At 43.8% G+C, this 27622-nt stretch overlaps 1 protein-coding gene across 1 annotated transcript in view; it reads left to right on the top strand.

The window, feature by feature from the left end:
• Nucleotides 1–27622, top strand: part of RCOR1 (REST corepressor 1) — an 83943-nt gene that overhangs the window by 30429 nt on the left and 25892 nt on the right. The window contains exon 3 of the mRNA XM_034061881.1: nucleotides 11650–11733. Coding sequence (XP_033917772.1) covers nucleotides 11650–11733 — 84 coding nt within the window. The remainder of the gene's footprint in view (nucleotides 1–11649; nucleotides 11734–27622) is intronic.

Below are 27622 nucleotides of genomic sequence, written 5' to 3'. Positions count from 1 at the left end.
TCCTGGATGTCTAGCCTCTCCACAGCATCGGGCTGGGTTTGGAAGATGTATCTGCTACTGTATATGATGGGCTTTTCTGCTTATGGCCTCGATAAGTGTTGGTGTTTAAGCCAGGTTTTAAAGAATAATAAAGATGTGAGAAATATTTACTGTCTTTGAGAGATGACTGTGCTCAGCTATTGCTGATTGATTCATTTGACTGTGTAAAATTATTTGGTACTTAAGAGTGTAGTAACATGGAATTTCTCTCTCATTTGACCTTTTGAGTGGATTCCTGTGTGGATGGAGACACCAGTGTGTCCTATCTACATACCCTTCACAGTATTGTCCTGCCAAGGGTGAACACGTTTGTCCAGCGGCCTTAGTGCATAAGCATAGCTGGTTGTGGGTTGTTTTATTTATTTTTTATTTCCTGAACTCCTGAGATGTAGGGTGAGAAGTGCCCACATCTCCACACTCTTTGGAGACTGGGTTCTAGTTAGTCAGATCTGTTCCTTACTGTCTCTTGGCAAGAGATTTTTGAAGTGTGGTGGAAAAAATAAACCAGTTACTTTAACCAAGAATCTACATTTTATATCTACATTTTATTTTATAGAGTGCTTTCTAGGCACTCATCACTTCCACTGGTCAGTGTAAGCTATCTCAAAAGGATGCTGTCATGTGAACTTTGGACGGGTGGGAAGGGAAGAGGTGTTGCTAAAAATAAAAAATGTAATCTCCCTGCTTTGAGAACACTTGACACTGACCCCCCTTCTTCTTGCACTGGGCAATAGAACCAGGATGGCTGGTCCTTGATGTGTGAGGAAGATGAGTTGCATGCTGCTTGTTTGGATTGCTGATGCTTACTCAGACCTGTGAAAGTGAGTTTGAAACTTTGCAGGGGAGAAGAGGTCTGCTTTATGAGCAAGAAGGTTCAGTGGTGGGAGTGTGTCTTCTGAGCAGAGGCAAAAGCACTGGTCTCCTTTGTTTTCTGTTTCTCTCCTTATTATCTAAAGAGTAATTGGAATGGAAAAGGGTATCTGAAGCCGAGGAGTGGAAATTACTTGGGTCAGTCATCTAAACAGCATTGCTGTTGAATGGTAAAGGGAATGGGGGGAGGGTGCAAGGTCTGAGAAACCCTCTGTTTGCTTCTTGCTTCTTGTGATATCTTTCCTGGGGGAAGAAGCCTTGGGAAGCCAGAGGTGTCTTGCAGCTCTTCTCTCTCCAAATAAAGCAACACTTGTGTATTCTCCATTTCAAATTACATATCGTGTTATTTTTGTTTCTTGCTGTTTATTTTTACTACGAACAGCTGGATTGTTCTTTTGTCAGCATGTAACAGTGCGTGAATAGGAAGAGAGAGCAGCAGGGGAGTGCGGGTATCTGCTGAATGGGGGGAACGGACAACCTGTTCAGTCTTGTGACAGCATGGCCATAAAAATGACAGGTGACACTTGCTGTTATGTGCTAAGTAATACTGGGGGGGGGGGGGGAGATGGAGATGGACAGGGTAGGGTGGAACAGCCCTTAACTGTATGTGTGTGATAGTGATCTCTAAATTAGCTGTTGCCTTTCCACATACAGATTTTGGGAGTCATGGTGTTTTTTTTCATCAACTCAATGATAATAGTGAAAAGGCAAGTGTATTGTTAAAAGCTGTTGTGAAAGCATCTGAGAGCAAAACAGAACCTCATTATGGCACGTTTTATAAATCCTGTGGTGTACCTTCTCCTTGAACACTGTGTGCAGTTCTGGTTGTGCCCTGTTTCCATCCCTCCCCCATGCATACATGCTTCTTGGAGCTGTAAGGTAACTAGCTAAAATACAGGAATTGTTCTTGTTTCTCATCACTGTATGAGGGAGAAGCAGAGAAGCTCAGACTGTCTAGCCTGGAAAACAAGTGACAGAAAGGAGTATAGTAGAGGGTCTGTAAAACAGCAAGAGACATGGAGGAGGTGAACAGGGCACAGTTATTCTCTGCTTCTCATAAGGCAGGAAATGGGGCCACCAAATGAAATGCCTGGGTAGCAGCTTCAGAGCTGAGAAGCGAGTGTGTGCATGGGCTTTCTTTGTTCTCCTTCAGACAACAAATATAATTAAGTTGAAGCACTCTGCCACAGGATGTTGTAGATGCCAAAATTACAAATGGGTTCAAAAAGGATTAGATGATTTGATGGACCTCTTCTCCCCCAACACCCCCTTTCCCCATCATAAAGGGCCATTAAATCAAATAATACAGATACAGTGCCAGGCTCAGGAAGTTTCTCTGATGGTCCTGGTCCTGTTATTTCTAAGTGCTGCCTGTGAATAATGGGCAGAACTGGGCCCAAACAGCTCTTCTTGTGGACAACAGAAAACCCTGCTTAGTAAAGAAATGGGAGACCATATGAAGTGGAGCTGTGAGTGTAGGAGTTGCTGATTGTCAAGGATCAGGGGAGGCAGCAGAATCAAGATCTGTGATGGAAAGAGAGGAAGATGCATTTGCTTTATCTTTGCTTCCTTATCAGTAGACTTTTTGGCTTCAAATAGATTTGGCAGTACCTACGTATTTGTCAGTAGCACAAGATCTGGCACTCAAGGGAACCGTGGTGTTCCTTTTCTGTATATTAAATTCTATACCTGGATCTTACTTGCATATGTGTAGGCATACCTGTGTGACTTCTTGGTCACCTAAGGTGTGAAGGGAGGGAAGGAAGGAAGAAAATCTCTTCTTGCTGGGGCACTGTTCAGGGAGACCGAACAGAAATGAACGATAGTTGGCTCACTGTAGCTTGGCACTCAGAAGTAGTTTTGTGCATGCATTTACCTGTTTTTCACAAACTTTTAAAAGGTTCATTGCGTGGCTCTGCAGAGGTCCTTCACTGTTGTTCTGCACGGTTGTGAGTGTGCAAGGGTTCCCAAGGTTGGAGCAGCATGTAGGGCCCAGCGTGACAGCTATGGGTTATGGCTAGTAGCCATGGGGTCTGTGGGACCCATGAGACCCTGTGTGTGGTGCTTGCTTTTTGTTGCTACTAACTCTTGGGGTGGCATGGGTTCAGTCCGATCCCAGTCCTCCTGATGGAACATTGGAGCTGCTGTGCCTCTGAACTGCAGCCTGGGGAGGCCAAGGATGTTCTCTGTGATGTTGAGGCGGGAGAAGTGATTGGGAGAGCAGGTGGGCCTTGCAGGGCCAACCCTGTGCGTATGAGGCAGGCTTCTGCTTTGTTCTGGTTGCCTGCTTTTGGCTGTGCATTCGGCATTGCTGTAGCAGAGTTACTAGCCCTCCTCCTTCAAAAAGAGATAAAAAAAAGGTGGCTGTATAATTTTTTTCTTTCTTAAAAAGGCATGCAAGAGATTTATGGTAAAATCTTAATCAGATGTGCATTTTCTCTTCTTAATTTTATACTCAATTCTCTCTTTAAGCAAACTCCAATCCTTTTGCATTTCAGTACAAAACCCCGGCCTTGTCTAGACAAAAGCCCGTTGTGATTAGCAGAGGTGTGCTTCTCAATAACTGAGTGTGTGTAGGGGTATATTCATGCTTCTGATATGTTAATGTGTTTCCTGCTCCTGTATGGGTTGCAGGGCTTCTGTATGCAGACTTCAGATTGGAATTGCATGCATGTAGAAAAAATAATTTTACAGACTTTGAGTGTACATTGAAAGGCTGTTTGCTTGCATGGTTATGCAGACCTCATCTATGGCTGCACATTGGTGCCACCTGCTTGCAGGAAGGAATGAGTGGACTCCTCTATTATTCAGGGAAAAAAAATCGAGGCGAGGCCTCAACATCTGTTCTGGCTTTATTGTTTGGTGTGGGCTGTGGGCAAAATGTAGGACACTGCTTTTGCTTTTCTGCTAGCTCTTAAACTGGAAAGGCATCTTGGATCAGGTAAGTTCTTAAAGTTTAAAATTAAAAAATGCAAAGCTGTGAAGTTTAAACTTAAGATGGGTTGAACTTGATTACCTTAAGAAAATGAAACTGTATTGCTAGCCATGCTCTTTCTCATTTTTTCTTCCAGTTCTTCTAATGGTAATAATTTTTATCACTGCAAAGTGACCTTTGTAATCATTGCTGGATGATTAATCTTTAACTGGGTAATTTTTAAAGCAGTATTTTTCACACTGTTGTAACATGTGATGTTGTGGGGTTTTGTAGCACAGCACCCGCAGTTATTCTGAGGCAGTAAGGCCCTTCAGCCTGCGTTTCCAGTGTTCCTGCTCTGTACAGAAACCCAAATAGTCACCTTTGTTTCCTTAGGCAGATACAGAAATGCCCTTAGAACTTTATTTGCATATAGATTATAGTGCCAGCCGGGTGTAGTCATGTATAGGAAGAGCAGCAGTTAGCTCCTTAATTTATAACTTCTTAATTAAAAAACATTCCTCATGCAAGATTCCAGTCTAAAATGTTCTGCTGCATTTCATGCTGCTATAGTGTGTACAAAGATGGCATTTGTATGAGGTACCAGCTACTATATCTAGGCAGTCCTGCTGACTCAGGGTGAAGTCACATGCAGAAGGAAGTGGAGATGGGCAGCAAAGTTCTTCAAATGTCTTTGAGTTGCTGCTTGGGACACCAGTGCCAGCAGTGGAGAAAGAAGGTGGAAAAAGTTGTTCTTCCTACTCTCAATTTTGTTTGAATTCTCTTGTGCCAAATTAGGTATTTTGTTGTTGTATCGCTGTTGTGTATTTAGAATTGCACTATGAGCCTGAGTAATATCAATGAACCAATGAGAGTGATTTTTTTTAAACTATGGGAGCCAATGCCTCCCTTGTCTTACTTTGCTTAACAGTCATCATGGGTACTGTAGTTAGGGGATTTTACTTTATGCAATAAATACAAGGTCTGCATTGATTAAAAATAATAAAAAAGCAGGGTGGGGAATATAAACACTTGTTTAAATCTCACTTTATTAGAAGTAAATACACTTAAACTTGGTCAAAACTGCTTTAATCAGCATTCAACAGCTGAACTGTTGTATGTCAGCTCCAGCTCTTTCCAACAATATCTATTCTACTTTGATATTATACAGTGCATGTTTAATATACAGTCTGGGGGTTACATATTAAAAGGAAAGTATTTCTTAGTATTTTTGAACCTGCAATATGTGATTTAAAAATGAGCTAGTACCAGTTATGGGGGTATTGATAAGTGCTGTTAGTAATGTTAGCCTTTGTAGGCAGGAATCTTTGCCATCCTTTAGCTTGGGGTTTTCAGTTGTGTAAACTTTAATAACTTTGTGAAATATGTTATTTAGATCTGGAAATCTTCTCTTGCCTGTTGCCTTGCAAAATATCAGTACCTGAAGAATTCCTTGTACTTTTATGGAAAGTACTTTTTAAACTTGGATTTGCATATTTGCCTTCAGAAAAGGTAGACAGAAATGTCTATCAGTTGCAAATACCTGACAGTGGATGTATTTTGCTGAGTTACCTTATTCTGTCTAAACAACAGAAGTACTGACTAGCAGCAGGTTCCCACTCTTCATGGTGTGTTGCTGTGCTCTCACATAGTCATGTTAGTGTGTTTTGCTTTGAAATTCACAGGGCTTCAGTAGCTCTGAAATGCCTTGTGCAAACAGCAAAAACATCAGAGACTAAAGGGTTGTGGAGAAAGATAAATGCTGGAGGCTGCTGGGCAGAGCTTCACTGTGATTTGGGCAGGATGGAGCTGGGAGCAAAGTGTATCTTGGCATCAGCTGGAGGTGAGGATTGTCTCTCTGAGGGGTCAGTATAGGTGCCAAAAGCAAAGCGTGAAGCACTCTTGAATGGCTTACAGCTGCAGTTGGAATATGCAGCATCCTTAGGGAGAGCTGTGAGACAGAGCAGCTCTCAAGTGCAGGAACTCAAGTGGGAGCTGGCACTGCTGCCTTGCGCAGAAGCAAAATAGGCAACAGAGTGGTGACTCTTTGAGAGGCCTCGGCTCCCACTGAGTTTATTCTGGCACATTTCTTCAATTTGGAGAAGAAAAATAAAATGGGATGTGTCATCTGGAGCTGTGCAACGCTGGGCTCATGCTTGCTGGTGGGCTCCATTGCCATCCTGCTTGCTGTTCATGTACTCTTGTTCCAGCAGCGGTCCTTAAGACAGCCTAAGCTGGTGCTGTGATGAAAGTAATGTCCTGCCTATTCCTGCTTCTTTATTTCTCTTCCTTGTCCCTTAGGATATGTGTAGAATAAAAACTGGTACAAGTTAAAGCTAACAGCCTTTTTTAATTTTATTTTTTCTTTTTTTTTTCCCTAAGCTTGGGTAGATCCCCTGTTTTGATTTGTCAAGGTGCTGGTGGAAGGGGAAACAGGCTCCCTCCTTCCCTGTCTTCTGCAGTGGGGTTGCTGAAGCATTGCATTGGTGTGAAGGCAGAAAAGCCTCTGTTCACATGGGCCTGATGCTCCCTGTTCCACCCCCTCAGCTGCTTGTCTCATCTTGCACCCCACTGGTTAGATTTAATGACTGGGGGAAATGCTGTTTGCTTTCTATTTTGACAGGTTACTTTTAGTGAGTATTGCTGGCTTGGAGGGGTAAATGCCAGAGTCAACACAGGATGGGGAGAAAGGCAGGGAGCATGTGGCAGGAGAGAAACTGCTGGCTGAGCAGGACCTGCCTGCCTTTCAGAAATGGTGAGGTGTTGGACAGATTCAAGCTAGGAAGTAGCCTTTTGACAGAGCTCTTCGGAGGCTCTTAGTTCATCACACCAAAAGGAAATTCAGGAGGGACGAAGGTAGTGCCAGGCATGGATTTCCTTCTCTGCTGATTCCAGCTGCTCCATGGCTAACTTGAAACTGGGGAGGGGGCTCAGAAGGATGGGCAGGTACTTCATGTATGTGGTACAGTGGCCTTTGGTAGTTTCTGTTTGGAGACATGCCCCTTTCACTTTCTCTGTCAGGTGTCCTGACTTCACAGCACCCTGATAGAGATGGTGATAGCACACTAACTGCTTTCAGCCTGGCTTTGTTGTCCATTTGCAGCAACTCTGTTGAGCATGGTAGCTGAGGAGCCTGCAGGGCACATGTGTTATGTACTGGCTCTCTTGCAATATTCTGGACAGAGCCTGAACAAAGATCCGTGGTTTCATGTAAGCACAAATGTATTCATGATGACAAACTCTACAGCAAGTTCAACACTGAACTTATTTGTACAGTCCTGATTCCAGCACTTGTGTAACCTTGCTTTGCATAAGAGAAAGTACAAAGTTACAGTATTTGCAAAAGAACCCCTCAGATGTGAGGAGATACATGTCTGTTTCTTGGTGTAGGGATAGAGTGTGCCAGCCCAGGGTTTAAGCTAATGGATGCATCAGAGGACTCGCAAAGGTATTTAGGGCTTTGGTGTCTTTTAAGAAGTTCCTTGCAAGTTCTACTTTTTGTCTCTGTTTCTGCAGTTTCCTGGCAGAGTTGACCTTCCACTTTCTAACCTGGACTAAATGCAGTAGAGGAGTGTGCCTCTGGAGGAGGAGAATGGTTTTTAAGAGTGGGTTTGGGGGTTTTTTGAGTGTGGTTTTTTTTGGTAGTTTTTTATTATTATTTGTTTTGGGGTTTTTTGTTTGTTTTTGTTTGTTTTTTTTTTGTTAAATCTCTTTGCTCTCACTTTACTCTTTGCTCTCCTGTGTGAGCTGGAATCACTCAGGTGTGGGGTCTAAGGTGGATTCACCCCTGAGGCTTTTGTGCGTGGTAGTGGGAGAGCAGGACTGACATCTTGTATGAAGTGAAAATGGAACAGACAGCTGGCTTGGAGTGAGGCTGTTGCATATAGTAACCTTCATAGCAGGGAGAAGACATGCCTTGAAGACTCACTAAAGATTTTATTTCTTTTTAATTTTCAATCAGTCTAATGCATCTTGGAGTCTGAACTGAGTGCTGCTGCTGGTTGAAACCCCTGTCTTGTTTTAATATGGGGCAGTCTTGCAACAGCTTTCCAGAAGTTGGGGAGGAGCCATAGCTGCTGCAGGTTGGGGTTTCATGTCTTGCAGTGTGCTGCTTTAGCGTGTGCTAGGCCTGTACCTTAGTATGGGCAGCCCAGAGATGGAGAGCCTCAACCTACAGGCAGAAGTGATAGGAACTCCAGTGGTGCTCTCTCCTGTGCAAATCAACACATTCCTGCACACTGTGTGGTCAGTTGCATGCTGGTGGTGATATGTGTCCCCCACAGCTTGGGGGGGTGGGGAAGGGGGCAGAGAGGGGGAAGCCTTCACAGCTTCTGTTTAGAATAATGTGCCCTGCCTCATCTCCTGCCTTGCACAGCTGAACTGTTTGCGATTGTGAAATAAACCACATGCGTAAATGAGACCAAATTTAAAAGTACTGCTTTCCTCATAAGATGAGTTTTAACCTGGATCAGTTCCTTCCTCTGGTTCAGTGTGCAGTCCATGGGGTAAGGGTATGGTCTGGGGAAGAGGGAAGAGCACAATTCTGTGCCTGGTTGGGGTTGTACATCTGTGCTGCTTGCAATAGGAGGTCTTCCTCTTAGGGATTCTTCCATGGGACAAATGGGAAAGCCAGCAGTGGGAAAGTAATTACACAGTGTAAGCTTCTGTAACAGCTGTGATAAGGAGCTAACGGCTATGGCAGAGACTTTACAAATACCTGGTGGGTAGCCTAGATGTAAGTGCAGGATTAACTGAAATGTCAGATCATCTTGTGTGCCAATATACAGCTTCTCTGGACACAGGTTGCACTCATTTAACTGCAGTTGCTTAGACAAGCAAGCCCTATTGATCCTAATTTCATCTGTCCCCCTGAAAAAGAGTAATCTTTGCCCTGTTTGTATGTCCATTTTATATGAAATATATAATGGAATAAATTTAATTAGCTTTTTATCTTTGTCACTGAAGTGTGGAGTATGTGAATTCACGCTGGTGTCCTTTGTCCAGTAGCAGGGGACAGGGGAGGGGATTCTGCCATGTTGGAAGGCTGGCAGTTGTGCTTGAAAAGATACAGGAAAGAAGTGTAATAACTCTTCTTCTCTAAGCCCCCTCTTCTCTTGTGGCTGTTGCTCAGAAATAACAATTTCCATGTGTTTCCAGTTTCTGAGCAAGCTTTAAGCTTTTTCTTACTATGTCATGTACTTGTGAGACCTCACTTGGAGTATTGTGTGTAGTTCTGGTGTCCTCAACATAAAAAGGACATGGAACTGTTGGAACAAGTCCAGAGGAGGCCACGAGGATGACCAGGGGCTGGAGCACCTCCCGTATGAAGACAGGCTGAGAAAGTTGGGGCTGTTCAGCCTGGAGAAGAGAAGGCTGCGTGGAGACCTCATAGCAGCCTTCCAGTATTTGAAGGGGGCCTACAGGGATGCTGGGGAGGGACTGTTCATTAGGGACTGTAGTGATAGGACAAGGGGTAAAGGGTTGAAACTTAAACAGCAGAGGTTTAGACTGGATATAAGGAAGAAATTCTTTACTGTGAGGGTGGTGAGGTACTGGAATAGGTTGCCCAGGGAGGTAGTGAATGCTCCATCCCTGGCAGTGTTCAAGACCAGGTTGGATGAAGCCTTGGGTGATATGGTTTAGTGTGAGGTGTCCCTGCCCATGGCAGGGGGGTTGGAACTTGATGATCTTAAGGTCCTTTCCAACCCTAACTATTCTGTGAGTCTGTGATGAGGTCAGTACTGGACTCTGAAGAATGCATGTTGTGTCTGCCTTGCGTGTGGGGGACAGTAAATGTGGGGCCTGTGGGCTTGAGAAGAAGCAATGGGGAGGAGGTGGTGCTGGAAGATGGAGGAGATGAGTGGCAGGCTAAATGGAGGACAAGGAACACATTTCACTCACCCTGCTTGGGTGCCATGAGGTCTCATAGTACCTCCCTGCGCTGGTCATCACCTCCCAGGGCTTGCTGCAGTTCACAACCAGGAATGCTGTTGTGCTCCCTCTGCAATGCCCCACAGCATAACTTGGGGTTTTAACTGTGGGAGGTGAAACTTCACCCATCTTGCTGTAAGCAAGCTGAGCTAGCGGTGTTCTGCTCCTGGAAGGTGCAGCCAGGCTGGGGAGGAGGCTCAGCCTGCGAAACTAGGAGGAAATGTTTCTTTTTTCCCAGGTTAGGTGGGTTTTGCTGGTTCAGCGAGCGAGATTGGTAAAGACAGGCTGACAATTTGCCTAGTGTTAATCCGTGCTGGCAGAATTTGGGTATCAGGCTCCCGAGCTGCAGTGGGTTACTGGGAATGTGATGGGATCTTTTGTTTTGAGGTTGTAGTTTGAAACTGAGACACCCTTCGTGTTCTGTGTATAGACCTGGTCTTCACACCCGTCTCTCATGGCCAGAGGCTGTCTCTTCTCATTCCTTTTTTTCTGCCTAATGTAGAAACTAATGAACATGCAGAGTGCACAGAATATCTTGTATGTGCAGTTACTAACCTTATAAAGAAAAAAACCCTCAAAAAACCTCCAGAAGAAACAACACACCAAACCCTGTGAAAGATAATCATGGGGTTTGTAATGAAACAAAGTAATTGTTAGTTTAATGTGCGTTGCTGACAACTGGTTATTTTTAATACATGCTATTTGAGCTTTAAATTTAATGTTAAAATATTTTTTGTTACCTAAACCCTGACTGTTGTTAGCTGAACAGATTTCAGGTTAAAAACAGTAGTCAAACCATAAGCGTTCATAGCACTGTAATGTAATTTTGTGTTACTAGATCTTTCCTAGCCTGTTTGTTTGAAGCATCATGAAGTGGTGATGTGTCTAATTGCACAGTGCGGAGAAACTAGCTTTGTGTTGAAATATTGCATAAGACTTCAATGTTATGTGATGTTTTGTAGTACTTTAGGCACTCGTTCATAGCAAGACCTGCAAGTTGCTCCCGGCCAGGGCGGGTAGTTGAGCTGGCTGTGTGCGTGCTGACTCAGTGGAGCAAGTTTCTTTCTCTTCTCGTTGTCTCTTGCTTGCAACCAGACAGCCGCAGATTCACTAGAACTTGCTGTTGAAATGTACCCTGAGGTTGCTTTTTCAAGCTACATGCAGCAGGGGCTCTTCACTTGAGATTTTCAGAGATCTCGTGCCTGCCAGGTGTTAGGCTGGTTAAAAGCAGACTTGCTTTCCGAGTGTGGGCGCATGTATGCAGCATGCATGTGAATGCACAAGAATTTCTCTGGAGCAGTTGAACAGAGGACCTGATTCTGACCTGGGGGACCCAGTGTCACCTGGCTGGGCATTCCTGTTTGTCTAGGGAGCAGAGGCATAGGAGGGCTTCTGGGGCAAGAGAGGAGGTGTTCAGAAGTGAAATCTTGGAGGTTCATGCTTGTGTCAACCCTGAAGTGCTATCTGGTGTAGGCACAAGCATGTTAGCCATATAGCTGAACAGTACAGTCTCATGATGTCAAGGACTTGGAGCTGCTGCCTCAGCCTAGCTCCTTCCTCTCCTCCCTCTTTTATTTAATGATGGCTGGAAGAAAAATAATCAAGCATGCTGGAAGAGAAACATTAATTAACTTTTAATTTAGGTCTAACGTATGCCTCTTGGTATACTGCATGAAAGTGAGTGTGCGGTATCTGTCATGCTATATAGGGGGTGATACATTGAAGAAACAGGGAAAAGCCTCAGGTCTGCATGAGAAGATGGGGCTTTAACTCTGCGGATGTTTTTTTTTTTTAATCTTGATTAAAAGCTGCTGATGTGTGATAAGTTGCCTTTGTATTCATTTTGCTTCTGAAAAGGCTTTCTCTGTAACTTGTTTTATCTGTTTTCTCTTAAGCCAAACTTGCAAGGCGAAGTCAAGAGAGGGAGAATCTTGGCATGCTGGTCTGGTCACCTAACCAGAATCTGTCTGAAGCAAAATGTAAGTCTCTTCAAATACTTTTATTCACCTCTTTCCTTACATATATCACTTCAAAAATGCAAAGTTGCCACTTTCAATAGCAGGGTTATGTCTGTGACCTTTACATTATGATTTGAAATTAATTTGAAAAAAGAAAAGGCTACAAAGCAATCCCCCAGAAGAGTTTTGTTCCCCACTGGGCAGCTGCTTAAAGCATCAAATCCATGGAAATCTGGAAAAATACGACAGACTTTCTTCTTTGCTGTGAGTTCTTTAAGATACTTACCCGTAGGCCTACAAGATCTGATTTATTTTTTCACCTGCAGAATATGCCAGAAGTAACTGGGGAGAGCAAAATGAAACGTATTTGTGGGAGGAGCAGGTGGGGAAGAGATATATAGTAATTAGTAGTACCTTTTTCTCATAATGACACAAATAAAATCCACATCTGGAGCCCATGGAGGTTTAAATGCCAGAACAATTGTAGTGCCTTGGAATTCCATGTGAGGGCAATTATCAGTGCTCTGTGTGTGTCTGGGAGCAAGCCTCAGTGCTGCTGCCAGATGGCAGAACTAGTGTTTGAAAGGTTTGTCTAGCTACAGTTCTCATGAATAAGTAGGACTCCTTGATTAAAGGGCTGCTGTTTGAATGCAGTAACTAAAGCTAAGTGCTTTTTTGGGAGGGAGCTGAAAAGAGCTATTTTTGACTTTGTCCTCATACTTTTTTTTTCCATTTGTGATTCTGGACCCATAAGAATCTTGCCTTGTTTGTGGTGGCACTGTTAGGTTGATACCCGGTTTTCTCCTAGACCCAAAGACTAAACTGCATCACAAGACACTTCTGAAGATGTAGTGGCAAATTGTCAGCAGAGATGGTGCGCAAGCTGGCTCTGTGGTGAAAGGGTCTGGGCTCTGCCCTGGTGCATTTGTTCCATTGAGCAAATTGCTCCTTAAATTATAGAAGGGTGATGGTACTGTGATGTACAGGTAAAAAGGGCTTTGCAAGGATCATGTATGCCTTCTCTCTTGCCAGTGGTTCCTTGCCTGCTCCTTGCTGGCTATTGGATGCTGAACTAAGTAAGACTGAGGACAGGGATATATCTGGCAGTTACCTACAGCTAGAAATGTATAAAAAAGGTGTAAGAGCAAGAAACTGTTGCTTCCATCATAAAGAACTACTGTTTGTGGGTTTCCTGTGATGCAGAGGATTCCTGTAGCTGCCTCAAGTCTTTTGAGTCTTTTGAGTCTCAACTCAGGTTTGGAACATTTAACTCCTGCTTGATAAGAAATGTATTTCTTTGAGAGGGAAGAAAGAATGGAGGAGGAAAAGAAGTAAAGATATGCAGAGCAAAGTAAAATAATCTGACTGAATGTGCTGTGGCAGTTGGCACAAAAATATACAAGGATATTATAGATCATAAAAAAGATACAGTATCCACTAAGATGTCATGAACCTAACAGGTAATTAAAAATAGTATGACATAGATGAATAAAAACTAGGTGGAAATTGACTGTTGCTGGTATAGTAAAAATAATGGGGAAAATGATATGTATATAAGAAGAGGGGGCAAGAAGAAATTTCTTGAAAGACTCAATTTTAGTAATAGTGTGGACTCCTCAGTGACTTCCCCTTACAAAAAAAATGCATAGAAGATGCTTCATATGGTGCTTGGGAGAGAGAAATACACTTTTGTGTCATATATGACACATAATATCTCCTAGGTGCCTAATTGATACAGAAGGATGGAGTTGTGAAATTCAGCATCTAGTAGTGAAAAAAACAAAGGAGCCCTGGGAGAAGTGGTTGAGGGGACCTTGGAGTGGCAGGAAAACTCCAGCAGATGGGGAGAGGGCAGCTGTGCAGGGAATGAGAGAACAGGGTAAGAGTGTGCTGGTTGGTTGTTGCTTTGTCTTGTGTCAGGTTGAGCTGACACTACTGAAGGGTATTGGTTACTCCTGCCTCTGGTGTTAATTGAAAACAAGCTGTGAAAAACAAATCCTGCTGAAGGTAGCTGCTTTTGTTCTTTTTGAGACTAGAAATGATCTGTAGAAATAACTTTACAGCTTTACTGTGTTCAGTCAGCTCTCAGGCATTGCTTGCATGAGTCTTCAGTCCACCTCCCTTTCAAAAGAAGGAAACGTCTTCCAAAACACCAGTGCTCTGCAGTGGCTGTAGAGCACTTACTAAATATATTACAAGCAGAGTTCCCTAATTTTTTTTTAATGGCTTATGACGAAAGAACACCAGGGGACAGGAGGTCTCTTCAGCTACTTTGGGCTTCACTGACAAGTCTTGGTATTGCTGATAGTGAATCCTAATTAAATGGTGTCCATAGGGCCACATGTGTAAGAGGACTGATAATGATCAGTCAACATTTCTGCCAGTGACAGGGAAATTGATATGGAATTGCTGTGGAGAGAAATTGAGAGTGAGCCATAGACTGACAGGATGGTAAATAAATTAATGCTACCTGGTAGTCTTGTGGAGTGCTTTGGGTCTTTTCTTTCCTAATTTAGGCTTATGCAATACAATGGGCTTTTAATGACCCAACTGCAGGATTATGAATCCCAGTACTGAAAGCTCTGGCCTTCTGCATCAAGGCTGATGTTAAGAAAAAAAAATGGCTTGGAGAGCAATATTGGGGGCACAGTGGGCAAGTAATTCCACAAGGCTTACCTGTGTCTTGCTTGACCCAATGGGTGATGTCCATGTAAAGACTGAGGTAGTCACTATAACTGTTTGCTGCCTCTGCACCCAGCAGCATTCAGGAAAGTGGCTTTAATGTTGAACAGCTGAGAAAAGGATGGAAATGGAAGCTACTGAAATGAAGCAAACTCCGTTTAGCTTACTGAAAAGACTCAAAGGGGACTACTGTCAATTATTTTCTCAAAGGGAAATTTTGACATAGTAAGAGACATGTATAATACAAATAGATGGCTGCAAACTAAGTCTGCATGGATTGAAATGAAATGCCTGAGTGTGTGTGTGGTCTTTTGTGATTGACTGTTGGAAGTTACCCAGGGAAGTGATGGATTCTCTATTTCTTGATGCCTTTTTGTGATGTGTATGTTGTCCTTGGTGGGGGAAATAATTGACAGTGAAATAGCAAGTGGAAGGAACTGTAGTGTGTGAGGTTGGTGTAGCCCCTTGTTTTGTAAGTATTGTGAATTCTAGCTAGAATGTCCATTCTTCATATTGTTGTTCAGGTTGAAGTGTAGGTGACCAAATCTTTCTGATCAGCAGCATCCTTTCCGACTTTCCTGTCAGTTTCTATCTGTGTATAGTTGCTTCCATTTGTACTCCAAAACCTTTAATCCATCCTGTTCCTGTTCTTGTGGTGAACTCCTTGGATCACAGGACTTCTCTCTGTTCCTGTGGCAGGGGCTCAATGGGAAAGTGGACATTACTGTAGCACAAGTTAGCTCTCCATTCAGAGGGAACTGATAGCTCTTGTGAGAACGAAAGTTTTGTGCAGTCAGTGAAAACTCTTGGAAGTCGCCTCCATTAAAGGTGAATCTGTGCTACCAAACACTGAGCAGATCTGTGATAATGCTCAGAGCAATGCACACTGATGGTTTGGCAGAGGGCTGGCCAAACTGGTGAAGGTTGTGGGAGGGTCCTCTGTAAGCTGCTGGAATGAATCCTGGAAAGACCAGTGTGTCAGCCAAGACCTGTTGGATATCTGCATGCCTGATATTCCAGGCTCATACAATTAGCTAAAGCTTGTTTGGGTCCTGTGTAACCTATATGCAAGAGCAATGCTTTAATCATGTTGGAGAGACCTTTTGCCTGGATGCCATGAAATGAGGGATGTGGTAGAGAAGATAAAAACAAACAAAAGTATGTGTGGCACATTGATCACTTTCTATCCCATGCTTTGTTAACCATTAATCCTGGGTACAAACCACTTACTGCCTTGCCCATATTAATATGAAAGTTAAATGCTGCCAGCATGTTCCATATCAATTGCCAGAGTTCCTCTGAGGAGTTGCCTGCATAGCCATTGCCACCATTAGTGAGTATTTCACAAAGTTAACCCAAAGGTAGAAGCTTGTCCTGTCTCTTTTGAAGAAGAAAGAAGTAAATGTCACTGTGCAGTAACTAAACATTTGGATTTGAAATAACTCTGCTCTTCTTCCAGCACACATGTACCCTGTGTGCTGTGACTAGTGTTGTACCTCTCCTCTGAAGAGGTTGCTCTCAAAAATGAGACTCCTGAGAGGCTCTCTGGGGGCTTTATGCCACAGAGAACAACTCTGCTGGCTGTGCTGGGACTCTAACATGGAGAGTGAGGAAAGAAATGGGGAGCAAGGAGGAAGAATGAGGTCTTGAGCAAGGTGACCTTGAGAAGCAGGAACAGCTAGGTAAAAGCATGTGCTCTCTTTGAGTGGCACGTGGGGAAGAAAAGGGGAAATAGTGAAAAATGCATTGTAATGATGCTGTGGAAACCCTGCACAGGATAGAGCTGGGCCAGCATGAAGCTATTAATAAAACAGCAGTGCCTCTCTCTGTGCCAAGTACGCCAATGGGTGGAACCATAAAAATGACATTGAGTTGGTTTAGAAATGAGCAAGTGCTGGCATGCTGCAGCTGCCCAGTAACAAGGGATGGAAACCAAGTGAGGGGATAAGATGTGATGATTGCTTTTATGCATCTGCAGCTCAAAGGTGAATTACAAGAGGAGAAACATATATTGTTTTGCTAGTAATAAGGTCTGTTTTGAAAGTAATTTTTCTGCTCTCTTCCTGACAGGCACTGTGTGCCACTAGATAGGAGTTTTGGTTTCTCACTGATGTCTTGGTGAAAAATTCACATGTCTCCAGTGAATTTGAAGTTTATGGGGTGACACTGTCTCTTGTAACCATGGGCTGAGTCCACTGGTCTTGCACTGCTGTTTGTTTGACCTGATGGTTGATCAGGATACCAAGTTTTCATCAGTCCCTCTTTCCATTACCCTGTGGCATCTCTTCCTGTGAGGCTGGAGCTGGCTCCCTGCTTTACATTATGTCTGATTTGGTGCACTTGGAGAGAATTTAGACAGCTTCCTTCCCCCTATGGAGGGGAGGTAGAAGTGCTAGGGGACAGAGACAAAAGAATGCCAGAATTCATGATGTGCTTGGCAAACCCCATGGCTTGGGGGAAAAAAGAAGGTCCCTAAATGTGCTGCTAAACCTGATGCTGGGAAGGCAGCAGTGTGCCAGCTGAGGCTCTTATGGAGGAAGAAGTGCTGGTTGCTATAGTTACTAAGGATATTAACCCTGTGATGTCTGCATGGGCAGGGTTTAGTTAACTGTACTGCTGGCTAGTTAATGGTTTGGAAGCTTGTAGCAGTGATGCTGCACTCTAAGAAGCTACAAATTCGTATTCAGGATCTCAAAAGCCTATGTCCCAACCAAGTCTATGTGTTCTGGTCATTAGTGTCTCAACAGCCTTCTTTGGGTGTGTTTTGGTAGCTGTCCTCTGTTGTGAAGGTGATGTAAATCCCAAAATTCTGGGGAGGGGGGCAGGTTTAAGTGGCCAGTGTCTGTCTCCACAGCTGTAGTTCAAGGGGTAATTATGCATTGTACAGGCCATGATTATTCTTAGATTTTCCTTTTAAAGGGGATATGTAACCATCTTGGAAATTGCCTTTGTCTGTTTTTTTTCCAGCTTAAAATGACTACCAGAGTAGAGGAGAGGAAAATATTTGGCTTCTCAGGTTGCTGAGTGTGTTTGATCATGCTTTGTGTGGCGAGTCTCTGTTTTGAGTATGTAGCTGAACCATAACTGTTTTAAGAAGGGCTTCTGCTTGGTCTTATTCTTTCACCCTTGTCTCACTTAGTTTGGCCTGTGAATTCTGTGGACATACGACTCCATTAACTATTGTCATCAGTGCTCATTTTCCTTGGAGTGCAGAGTGCCCTAGGAATAAATAAATGTGAATGGAAAACCACAAGTGGCGAGAGAGTAGGCTGGGGATAAATGTTGATCTTAAAATCTCCATTTTAGAAAATGAAGCCCCTATTTAACAGGATAAATTTAAAATGGAAGGGATTAGTGCTTCAGCAGTATCCCGAGAGCCACCCTTTCCCAGGGAGCAGCAGTGAGGGAGAGGACGTAGTGTTGTGTGTATTCAGCTTCAGCAAAGCTGCTTTTTAAGTCCCTTCTCATTCTCCTGCGAACAGGATACTTGAAACAGTTGGAATTGTAGTTTTATTTTGGTCCCCTCTCCCTTCCAACCCCTGTTGTTTCTGTGAACTGCTTTATAATGCAACCCCACAAAAGGTTGTCTTGGCGTTCAGTGAGCATGCAGCCGCCTTGGTCAGGGATGGGAATGTGGGAGCAGAAATGGCTGAGTAGTCTCAAACTTAGCTGCAGTTTCTGCTTTGTTTGTCATCTGCTGTGCTAGTTGCTATTGCAATGCTGTGTGGAAATCTCAGAGCAGCTCTTTCATCATTATTGCTGCAGGTTGATATTTCTGGATCCTGAATGCATATTTAAATTGAGATTTTTAACCCTTTCACAGTAGTGGTTTGTATTGGAGCCAGGAAAACGGTTTAGGTTGAAAGGACTAAGGTGTATGTGTTTGGTCTGGATTTCAGTGGCTTGTTTCTTGGTTTGGTGGGTTTTTTTGGTGGGTTTTTTTGTGTGTTTTTTGTTTGTTTGTTGTTGTTGGTTTTGGGGGGTGGGGGGGGTGAGGGAGTCCTTTTCAAAAAGAGCCTGCAAACAGAAAAAGCCCTAGGGAGAGAATGTGTTGAAGAGTATCCAGGGAAAGAATGCCTTATCTAAGGTGGCTGCATTATCCTGAAGGAATTTTTGCTGCTGTGCTGGGGGAGGCAGTCACCAGTTTCTTCATGTGCCTTGTTCTCTCCTGCCACCTGTTTGTTCCTCCTTTTTATTGCAGTGTGAAACAGGCCGCCTCTGACTGTATTGACATGACCCAGTTTGAACACGCTGGCTGCCATGACTGTTGCTGCTGCTGCGGGGATTGAACTAGAGCTGGGGCTAGAAGAACCTTTTTTCCTGACAGAAGTTTAGAGACAAAATGACGTGGATGTAATGGAGTGATAATAGCTGTGTTAAGAGTTACCTTGGCAGTAAGCCTTGATCTGAAATAGGTCTGGGAGCAGTCTTAGCCAGCCTGGTAGGTGCTGTGTGAGTTGTAGGACCAGTATGACGAGAACTAGCAGGCTGCAGTTACTTGCCGCTTGAACCCAGCCCTGGGATGGGCTCAGTGTGCTCCAGTCTTGCAGGTCCTGGTGGGAATGGCAGGCTTGGAGCATTTCAGAGGACTAGGTCATTGTTCCTGACCCCTCTTACTGTAGCGGTGAGGGAAAATTAGAAAGATCAGGGAATTGGAGGGTAACTTTTTTAGTGTTATTTTTTATTTATTTTTATTTTTAATAGAGCAAGGTTAGTCAGCAAATACAACCAACAGGAGCATGTTTATAAGGATGTGACTGGAGCTGTGTGCTGAGGAATCCTTGGGGAGGTCATGGCATTAACAGCTTGCTCTGGTGAGTTTGTATACTGCTGAGTGTGACCTTTACAGAGGTGCTAGTGCAGGAGGCAGAGTAGCTAGGTTTTCTCAAGGACAAGTGTCAGAGCTTCCCTCACCCTAATGTGTTTGTGGTGGCATTATGTGTTCTAATTAGGAGCCACTCCCACTGGTTATTTTTTTCTGTACTCTTTATTTTTGCACTTCATGTTAAGTTACTTTCCCTGTCATGTGCTTCTCATGCAGATTCATATTATGGCGGACTGGTAATGAATTTTCTAGCACTGTGAGGATTAATAGTTACACATAATAACTTATCAGTAAGGACTGGGCTTCTAAATCCTGGCTAAAAGCTGTGACCACCTAGCAATGATACTCCAGGAACTAGTTACTGGCATTGGTGACTTTTCTGCTGTCTCTTAGGATCATCCTTGAAGGCTGAGGTTCTGTATGTAATCCATACTTCAGGATGTGCTTTATGAATCTATAACTTGATGATTTTTTCCCCTAAATTGACTTAATTTGTATCCATTAATATCATACTGATACTTTGATTTAGCAGCTATTAAAGAACATGTTGTTCAAGATCTGGCTATGTCAGCTTGTTGTCTTTCTATATGGACTTATTGGAAGGATCAAAAACATTTCTTTGTACCTCTTTGGTTTCAGACCAGAGTAGGTTTCTAGGAAGCAATCAAGTGCAAGAATGGATGTATTGTGTGTTAGTATCTCCTAAAGGCTGGCCTGCTTACAGTAGGGCAATCCATGTGAATTTGACTGAAAGTAGCTTCTGATTTTCAGTGGAGAGAGGCTCTTCACCTACATCTTGTTGCCCAGGTTCTCATGTTGTATGAGGTAAGGCATCAGGAATTTCATAAACCACTGTACCTTAACCTGTAGTAGGTGCTTATTTATGTTGCCTTACTTCATAGCCTGCTTTATTAAGTGATTAAGCAGCTGATTATGCAGCCAAACTGTTCTTGCAGGACGCAGGAATAGAAACTTGCAGGAGAGGGATTGAGCAGACAGCTGGGGGACAGAGCCACAGCTACTCTTGAGATAGGCTGTGTTCTTCAGGTTGCGCATCACTGTGTGCATTGGAAGTCTTTTCAAAACAAGTTCTAGACCTAATATTTCCATTCTTGGCACCCAGATGTAGTAGTGCAATGAAGTGGAGTTGTGGGAAGACTCTTGCCTTCTCAGAAGGGGCCAGGCCCAGACATCTGAAAATAAGTTTTTAGCTGTGCATGTAGAAGGAACAAAAGCATCTCAGTAATACTTCAGAAAATACAACTGAAGGATTAGTTTTCCTCCAACATCAAGCTGCCTTCACTTAGTCCCTATTATTCTTTATCTAATTTTGCTGGAAGCAAATTTCATGCAACTTGTTAAAGAGTGCAGAGGTCACGTGGATTGCTGAGACTATTATTATGTTATTCATATAGCTCAGTTTGGAAGTGAGGCACTGGCTGCAAAAAATGCTGAAATAGTAAGTGGTGTTTTGTGGCCTGACTACTAGCTGTTCAGGGTTAGAGCGTTCTGTTCTAGCTGCTGAGGAGCTGGATGCGGGCAATTACACCTGGAGGCTCTCTCCCTGCCAGGAGCAGCTCCTGGCTCTCAGTGCATCTGTCAAGGGCAGCTCTTCTGTGTCTCTGACTCGTCTCCTTCCTTTCTCTGCCTGCTGGCTTGCCTGATGCTTCTTTTTGGCCCAAGTGACATCCTTCAAGGAGGTAGCTAGGGGACAAATTGATCATTTCTTTTGCTTTTGTGTCCGTTATAAAAGGGGTCAGCATGGCTTCTGCTCTGTTGTCACAGGCTTTATTATCAGTAACAATAATAATGGGCTATAATTTAACCTGATGGCTATTTTGCTCCCACACACCCCTTGTGTATATGTCCTCACGCTGTGCAAAGACTTTGTGTCATGGGGAAGTGAAGTTATCCATGCTGTTTAGGAAGCCTGACTCTGATACAGTTCTTCTGTTAGTTTGCATTTCTACTACAACAGGGAATATAACAGTTCTGGTTTAGAAAGGTGCTTTTAAAATCTTTTGGAGGGTGGGAAGTTGACCTTGATGAAGGTTTTGCCCTCTTTAGAGGGTTTTGAGTCTGCATATTCCTTGGTGGCGTCTGGAGCTGGTTGAGAACATGTTCCTTAACCAAACTTTATGGTAGTCTGCTATTTTGCAGGCTTAGAATTTTAGCAATATATGGCATGGATGAAGAACTGAGAATGTTCCTAGGTAGAGTAATACAGCCTTGTATCAGACTGCTGTTAGCCTGAATCTGTGGTCTCCCATGCTGGCTCTGTCTTCAGTTTGTGTCAAATGGTATTTTTTCGAATTGGTGAATTTTGCTTTTGGAAAGGATTCACTGGATCATGTATTCTCGAGGATGGCAAGAAATAACAATCTCCAGGAGAAAACTGCACAAGGCAGGTTTTTTCTAATCCAAGTTATCTCCTGCATTGAGCCATCACATCAAATATATAGATATATATTGGTATCCTTCTCCTTGTTACAACTCTATTAATAATGTTGCTACTTGCATTGCTTGGACATGTAGTTGAAGTATATAACCCAGGGTTGTAACCTCTCAGTAGAGTTAACTCTAGCCATGGTTTGACAGCAGAATAAATCTAGCTTTAGGGCTTCTCAGGCTGAATTGAGAGCACTGTGCTGAATAATGCAAAGAACCATTCTGCTATAAACTCACTTTGTTGTTCAGGCATGTACTCTGTGCATTTGTCCTTTCTGTAGCGTCCTATGTCTTGGAAGGTCGTACTCTCGAATGGGTATGCCTTCCCTGGCAGAAGCTAATGTGTACTGGTTTTATGTTCTTACATGGGCTCCAAACCCAATATCAAGTGCTCTGGCTGAGTACATTTAATACAGTCCAGTGCCTGTGTCCAGTTAAGGATCGGATTTTCACTGCTGAATGATAGCCATGCTCAGATCCTGTATGGTCACAGATTAGGTCCCTGGGTGATCTTGATGTGGCTCTTCCTATTCTGTGCTGTGTGCTGGAGATAGTGTTTCCTCTTTCCTACTGTCCTGTCAGATCTCCCTTGTTCTTTTCTGTGGTACGTATGAAGACATCTGGGCTTGTGGTACCCAGGTTCTGCATCTACCTCTGTAGATACAGAAGCCTATGTCCTTCCTCCATAAAGAATTGACATTTGGTGATATGGCAGAGCAAATTTCTGGCCGAAGGTTCAGTGTGATGGACATATAAGAAACAGTCTTTCTTCCCATAGGGTCTTCCATGAATGCCTTTACAATGGACATCCACATAGCCTTTCAGAGGGAGAACAGCAGCAGTGTCACAGAACAAGAAAGCATCAGCTAGCTGGTTTCCCCTATAGTAAAGGGAAAGCAACATCCACAAATATATGCAGTGTTGAGCCTCTTGATGTGAATGTCAGCTGAGGGTGCAACTTTAGGAATGAGCGTATGTTGGTAAAAGCTTTAAAAGTAATGTGTCTACTAGCAAAAGGCCTTTCCTGGTAAACACTTTAAAATAGTTTTGGCAAGCTGCAAAAACTGTGCTAGATTTGTCAGTGCACCTGTGTCTGCAGTACAACCTTCTTGCTGGGAGAGCAAAATTTAAAGGCAGATGAGTCAGGTCTTTAACCATCACTGGTGTTTCAACTTTGGACTTGCCCTCAGATATGGGCCATGCAAAGAGCAGTATTAAAGATAATAAAAGGGGGAGGTAGAAATATTGTATTTCTTTCCTATCTTTTTAGCGTGTACTGCTTGGGTGGGGACTGGTTGCCTTTGTGTGGGGAAGGAAGCTTTTGGTAGGTATTAGGGTTTTTAAAGCGATAAATCTCCAGGCAGTGGGTCACTCCATTTTTATTCCTTGTTTAATGCTCTCTGAGGCTGCAATTTCCAGGCCCCAGGTGTGGTTCCATGAGCAGCTCTTTCCTCACCAGTGCTAATTGACATAGCCATGCCTGTTCCTGCCTGCCTGCTCACTCATCCCTGGCTCCAGAGCCTAGTGCAGAAGAAGGGGGCAGCCTGTCTAGCCAGGCCTGGGGGATAGGAGGGTCTGTGACTGCCCCTCCTTGTAGATGAGAGCATCTTCATACTTCCAACCACATCTCAGTGCTTGTATGGCTCCACTGCCACTTGGGTGAGGGGTGTTTTGCAGGTGAAACAGTTTCCCAGTCCGGTTCCCTGCAGGTCCAGGCGAATGTTTGTGCTTCTAGGTGGAAAAAGGTGGCTGGTGGCTGTGGGTGCTTAACCTGGCTGTGCTGCCAAAGGAGACTTCTATTGCAGTGGAACTCTACAGTCCTTGATCTGTGGACAAGAGATGATACACAAGTAAAATCTGAGATACAGGGAGATAAGTGGATGGGAGGTTGAGATACACTGTGGAGCCCTGTGACTCAATGTACCCTACCCTGCTGCAGGGTATTTTCTCTTGCTCGTATTCAGTAAGCTTCTCCTCCTAAGGTTGGCTTTCATTTGCCTTGCAGTTACATAGACAATTTTCCCTCACCTGCTGCAGGTGCAGTTGATGTTGAGGCCTAAATCCTCTCATGCCTTCGGTTGCATGAAGTGATTTTTTTTTTTAACGTAGCTTTTGTGTCTGTGTAACTAGCACTCTGTCCCTAGAAACAGTGTAAAAGGAGGCCGCATGCCTGCCTAGGTGGGTGCTGCACATGGCCGTGCTCTGGTTCTCCCCTCCTCTCCTGCTTGTGACACACATCACGTCTTGCTAAGAAGAGGGAGTAGCTTTTCCAAGGTGGAAGACTCTTCTTAAATAGAAGGGGTTTATTTTCTTTTAAGTGGTTTTGCCCAGAAAAAGTGGTCAAGCCATGTTGCTTTGATCTCTCTCTGCTCCCCTTGCCTCCTGTTACTGCTATTTTAATGAGACCCTTGTCCAAACTCTTGTCCTTCTAGCGGCCTCCTCTCCCATGCTGGGACCACGAGGTGGCAGGATTGTTCCACCGATGCTGTGAGGGCGGTGGGACAGCAATGCAGCTGCTCGGTTTTATAGCTGAGGCAAAAACTATGCTTACTTGTTTATGTACCATCATAATTGTGTTTTGAAATTGGGAGAATTTCACATGTATGTGTCTAATCCATGCTCCTTATTTACTTCATGCAACACTGATTTGTTCTGTGTCTTGACTTTTAGTTTGGTTTTCTTTTTTGTTCTCAAGAATGATGGAGGGGAGGGGGAGATGTATAGCAACATCCAGAATTCCTCACAGGTTCCAGCATTGATCAAACCCTGTGCAGCACGTTACTGAGGCTGTGAAGGATGCTGCTTTTGTCCTCATTTCACCCCATTCTGTCAGACTTTTGCATCACGTAATATGCAAAGTGTTCAGAGCTCCTGCAGTACCCCAGTAATAGGGGTGAACTGAGGTTGCAGCAACAGCTCTACCTCTGCATTCCTGTTGCTTTCTATAGGCTTTAGCACACTTGCTTCTGCTGCAAACCTTCCTTGGGGTTGCTGAGTCCAGTAAACATGTTGCAATGCTTGTGGGGTCATAAAGAAGCAATTTGGGTGGGGGGGAAGTTTTCCCAAAAGACCCACTTACAGAGATCATTTAATCTAATCAAATGGTGATGAGAGCAGCAATTGCTTTCAGGCATTTCTCTTTTCAGAGTTCTCCCACCCCCCCCCCCCCCCCCCCCCCACCCCTTGAAATTAATGTTCCTGTTTTATATCTCTCAACTCAGTGTTCTAGGATGCGGGACTGAAAATCAGCAATGCAGTTGTTTGCTCTTGTCTCTCCTCCTCTCTGTCAGCCAAGAGGGTCCCCTTTTTTTTTTTTGCTTCTGGTTGAGGAATTCTTGCAGGAAGATGGTTAGCAGAAGAAAAGGATGTATGAGAAAGATTACTGGAAGCAATGCCACAAAATTCAGGGTGTTGATGGCACCATTTTGCTCAGAAACTCCTCTCTAGATGACAGGGGGTGATGCATCTTTCTGTGCTTCCTTTCCCACTCCTTTACATTCCCCTTGTCTCTTTTGGTGTTTGTGTGTGTGTGTGTTACGTCTGGGGTCCCTTGGTCATCTCATAGTAGACCTCACTTCTTGTATTAGGAAGAGGTGTTTTTTAGCATCTGGCCCCCCTGCACTTCTCTTTGCTGATGATAGTGTGTCTGTGGGTCTCTGTTCCCTTTGCATCCCTACCTTTTGTTCTATTTCTGAATTCCTAAGCATGAATGGGTGTAGGAAGGGGCTCTTCGGGCTAGTGCTCGCTCCATTTTGGGTGTGGGGCAGACAGAGGATCCTGCTCACCTCCACCCAGCCAAAATGCATGCAAGAGAGGAAACGTAGCCAAATAGGTGAAGAAATATCAGTTTATGATTCTCTTTCATGTCCCTTCCTCCCATCTGGTTTCTAGTAGCAACAAGAGCCTTCACAGAAGCAATGCATCTCCTGTGTCACACAACTGTCTCAATTCAAGTATTATTGTCTTTTTGGCCTGCTCTGTGCAGAAGTATCTTTCCAGCATAGAGGAATGAGTTGGATGGAAGCAGAGGATTCTCTTGTCTGCCCTGTTTGGCGAGAAGTTATGCTGGTAGAAAAAGTGAATGGTGATGTAGTTGATGCTGAGGGAAATGGGATGGGATTGCTTTGCTACTCTTGCTTGTTCTCTTGTGGAAAGCAGCTAAGAGCTGTGCTGGTAAACTGTCTCTTCTGGTGTAAGAAGGGCTCTGTCCCAGTCTCTTTTTGCTCTGAACTCTGATGTCTAAACAGATTGCTGGGTTACATGCTGAGTGTGACTGAATGGCAATGAATTGCAGTGGAGCAGAATTTCATATGACCAGTATGCTGGGCTTGTGTGAAGTGCACGGGGAAGGCAGAGATGGAGGGCATGCATTTATCTGGTGTGGCATGTGAAGCATTAAGCTTGTGGCAGTTCCAGGCTGTAATGGTATGGGAGACTAAAGGGATTCTGTGACTCAGCCTGTGCCATGCTCTCTCTTGCTCACTTCATATGGAGGGGGATGGTAAAGAGAGCAGTCAGAAGGATTGCTTAAGGGACTGTCATACCTCTCCAATGGTGCAAGCATCAAAGTGAGGAAACCTGCAGTTAGTCAAGAAATGACAAGCAGAATGGGCTAGATTCAGTAAGCAGGTAGGGAACAAGCCAAGAGTAGAGCACAACAGTGTACTCCTTGTCCTTCATCTACAAACACTCTTTTAGTATATAGAAGGAGCATTGCTGTGTGGTCATGGTCAGTTTATTGCCTTACTGCCTTTTTTGTTATTTTTCTTTTCTCTTTCTCTGCTGTAACACTGAGGTTTTACAAGCCGCACCATGACAAGAAAAGCATCCTGCCTCCTGTCATGGTCTGATCAGTTACAGTCTAGTGTTTGGGTTTGTGGTGTATTGACTTGAGTCAAGAGATTCTGTTGGTACTGATATGTGGGGACCTTGCTAATGTTCTTGCTCAGATGAGAAAATACTGTAATGATTTTTTTCTTTTTTTGGGGGTAGGGAACGTTGGGGATCAAGGGGAAGGAAATATATTTTCATATAGCATCTGGTATAAGAAATGTACGCTGGAAAGAACAGCCTCATCTGTTCTCTGTATATATTAAAGGATAAGATGCTGAAGTCAAATCAGGAATGGTAGATCTTTATACAGTGAAAGCAAGCTGGTTAATGCAGCAGTACTTAGCATTCAGGAGCTTAATTCAGCATTGGACATAGGAGAATTCAACTCCTTTCCCTTCCCCTTCCTTCACCTCACTCTTAGACAAAATAGATAACACTGCATGTGCAATACCTGTCTGAGGGAAGCTGAGAGCATGTAGTTGAAGTACAGGGAAATGTTGCAGTTGGGGTTCCACATCAGACTTTGGGTTTGATGTGGTTATAAAGTCTGGAAGCATGTGAAGTTGCTTTTCTGCCGATATCCTACTGATGTTCCCTACCCTATTTGGCCTGTGGAGGGGAGGGATGGTGTCTGGGGAGAAGGTACTTACATTCTCTGTCCCATTTCCCATGTGGTCATCCTGCATCATGTTATTTTGTTCTTTCCTTGGAGTGTGGTTTTGCAAGTTGTGTGAGGTTGGGTTTTTTTACGTGTGTAGTGGTTTTGTTTTGTTTTTTCCATGGCAAAGTTGATTTCTGACATTCCTACACTTTGGTAACCCTAGGATGTTTTATTAGGCAATGCAGTGATTTCAGCCAAAGAAGTGTCTGTCACTGTCCCAGTCACCTCCACTGTCTGTGCAACTGTTTTGCTTGCCTTGTGCAAGAACAGGTCGTTTGCAAGAAGGGGTGATTTTTATCCCAGTTCAGCATGGTCATTAGAAACAATTTGATTGCTTAGAGGCAGATGTGTCTGTGCTGCAGGGTGCAAATGAATGGTGGTGATTACATTTTTCTCCAAAGGGCTAATAAAACTTTTATTGAATGTATCCAGAATGTGGTCCAACAAACAGGCTTGTCTGC

Source organism: Melopsittacus undulatus, chromosome 4 (genome assembly GCF_012275295.1).
Source record: "Melopsittacus undulatus isolate bMelUnd1 chromosome 4, bMelUnd1.mat.Z, whole genome shotgun sequence".
Classification (NCBI taxonomy): domain Eukaryota; kingdom Metazoa; phylum Chordata; class Aves; order Psittaciformes; family Psittaculidae; genus Melopsittacus; species Melopsittacus undulatus.
This window is presented reverse-complemented; position numbering and strand designations above follow the sequence as displayed.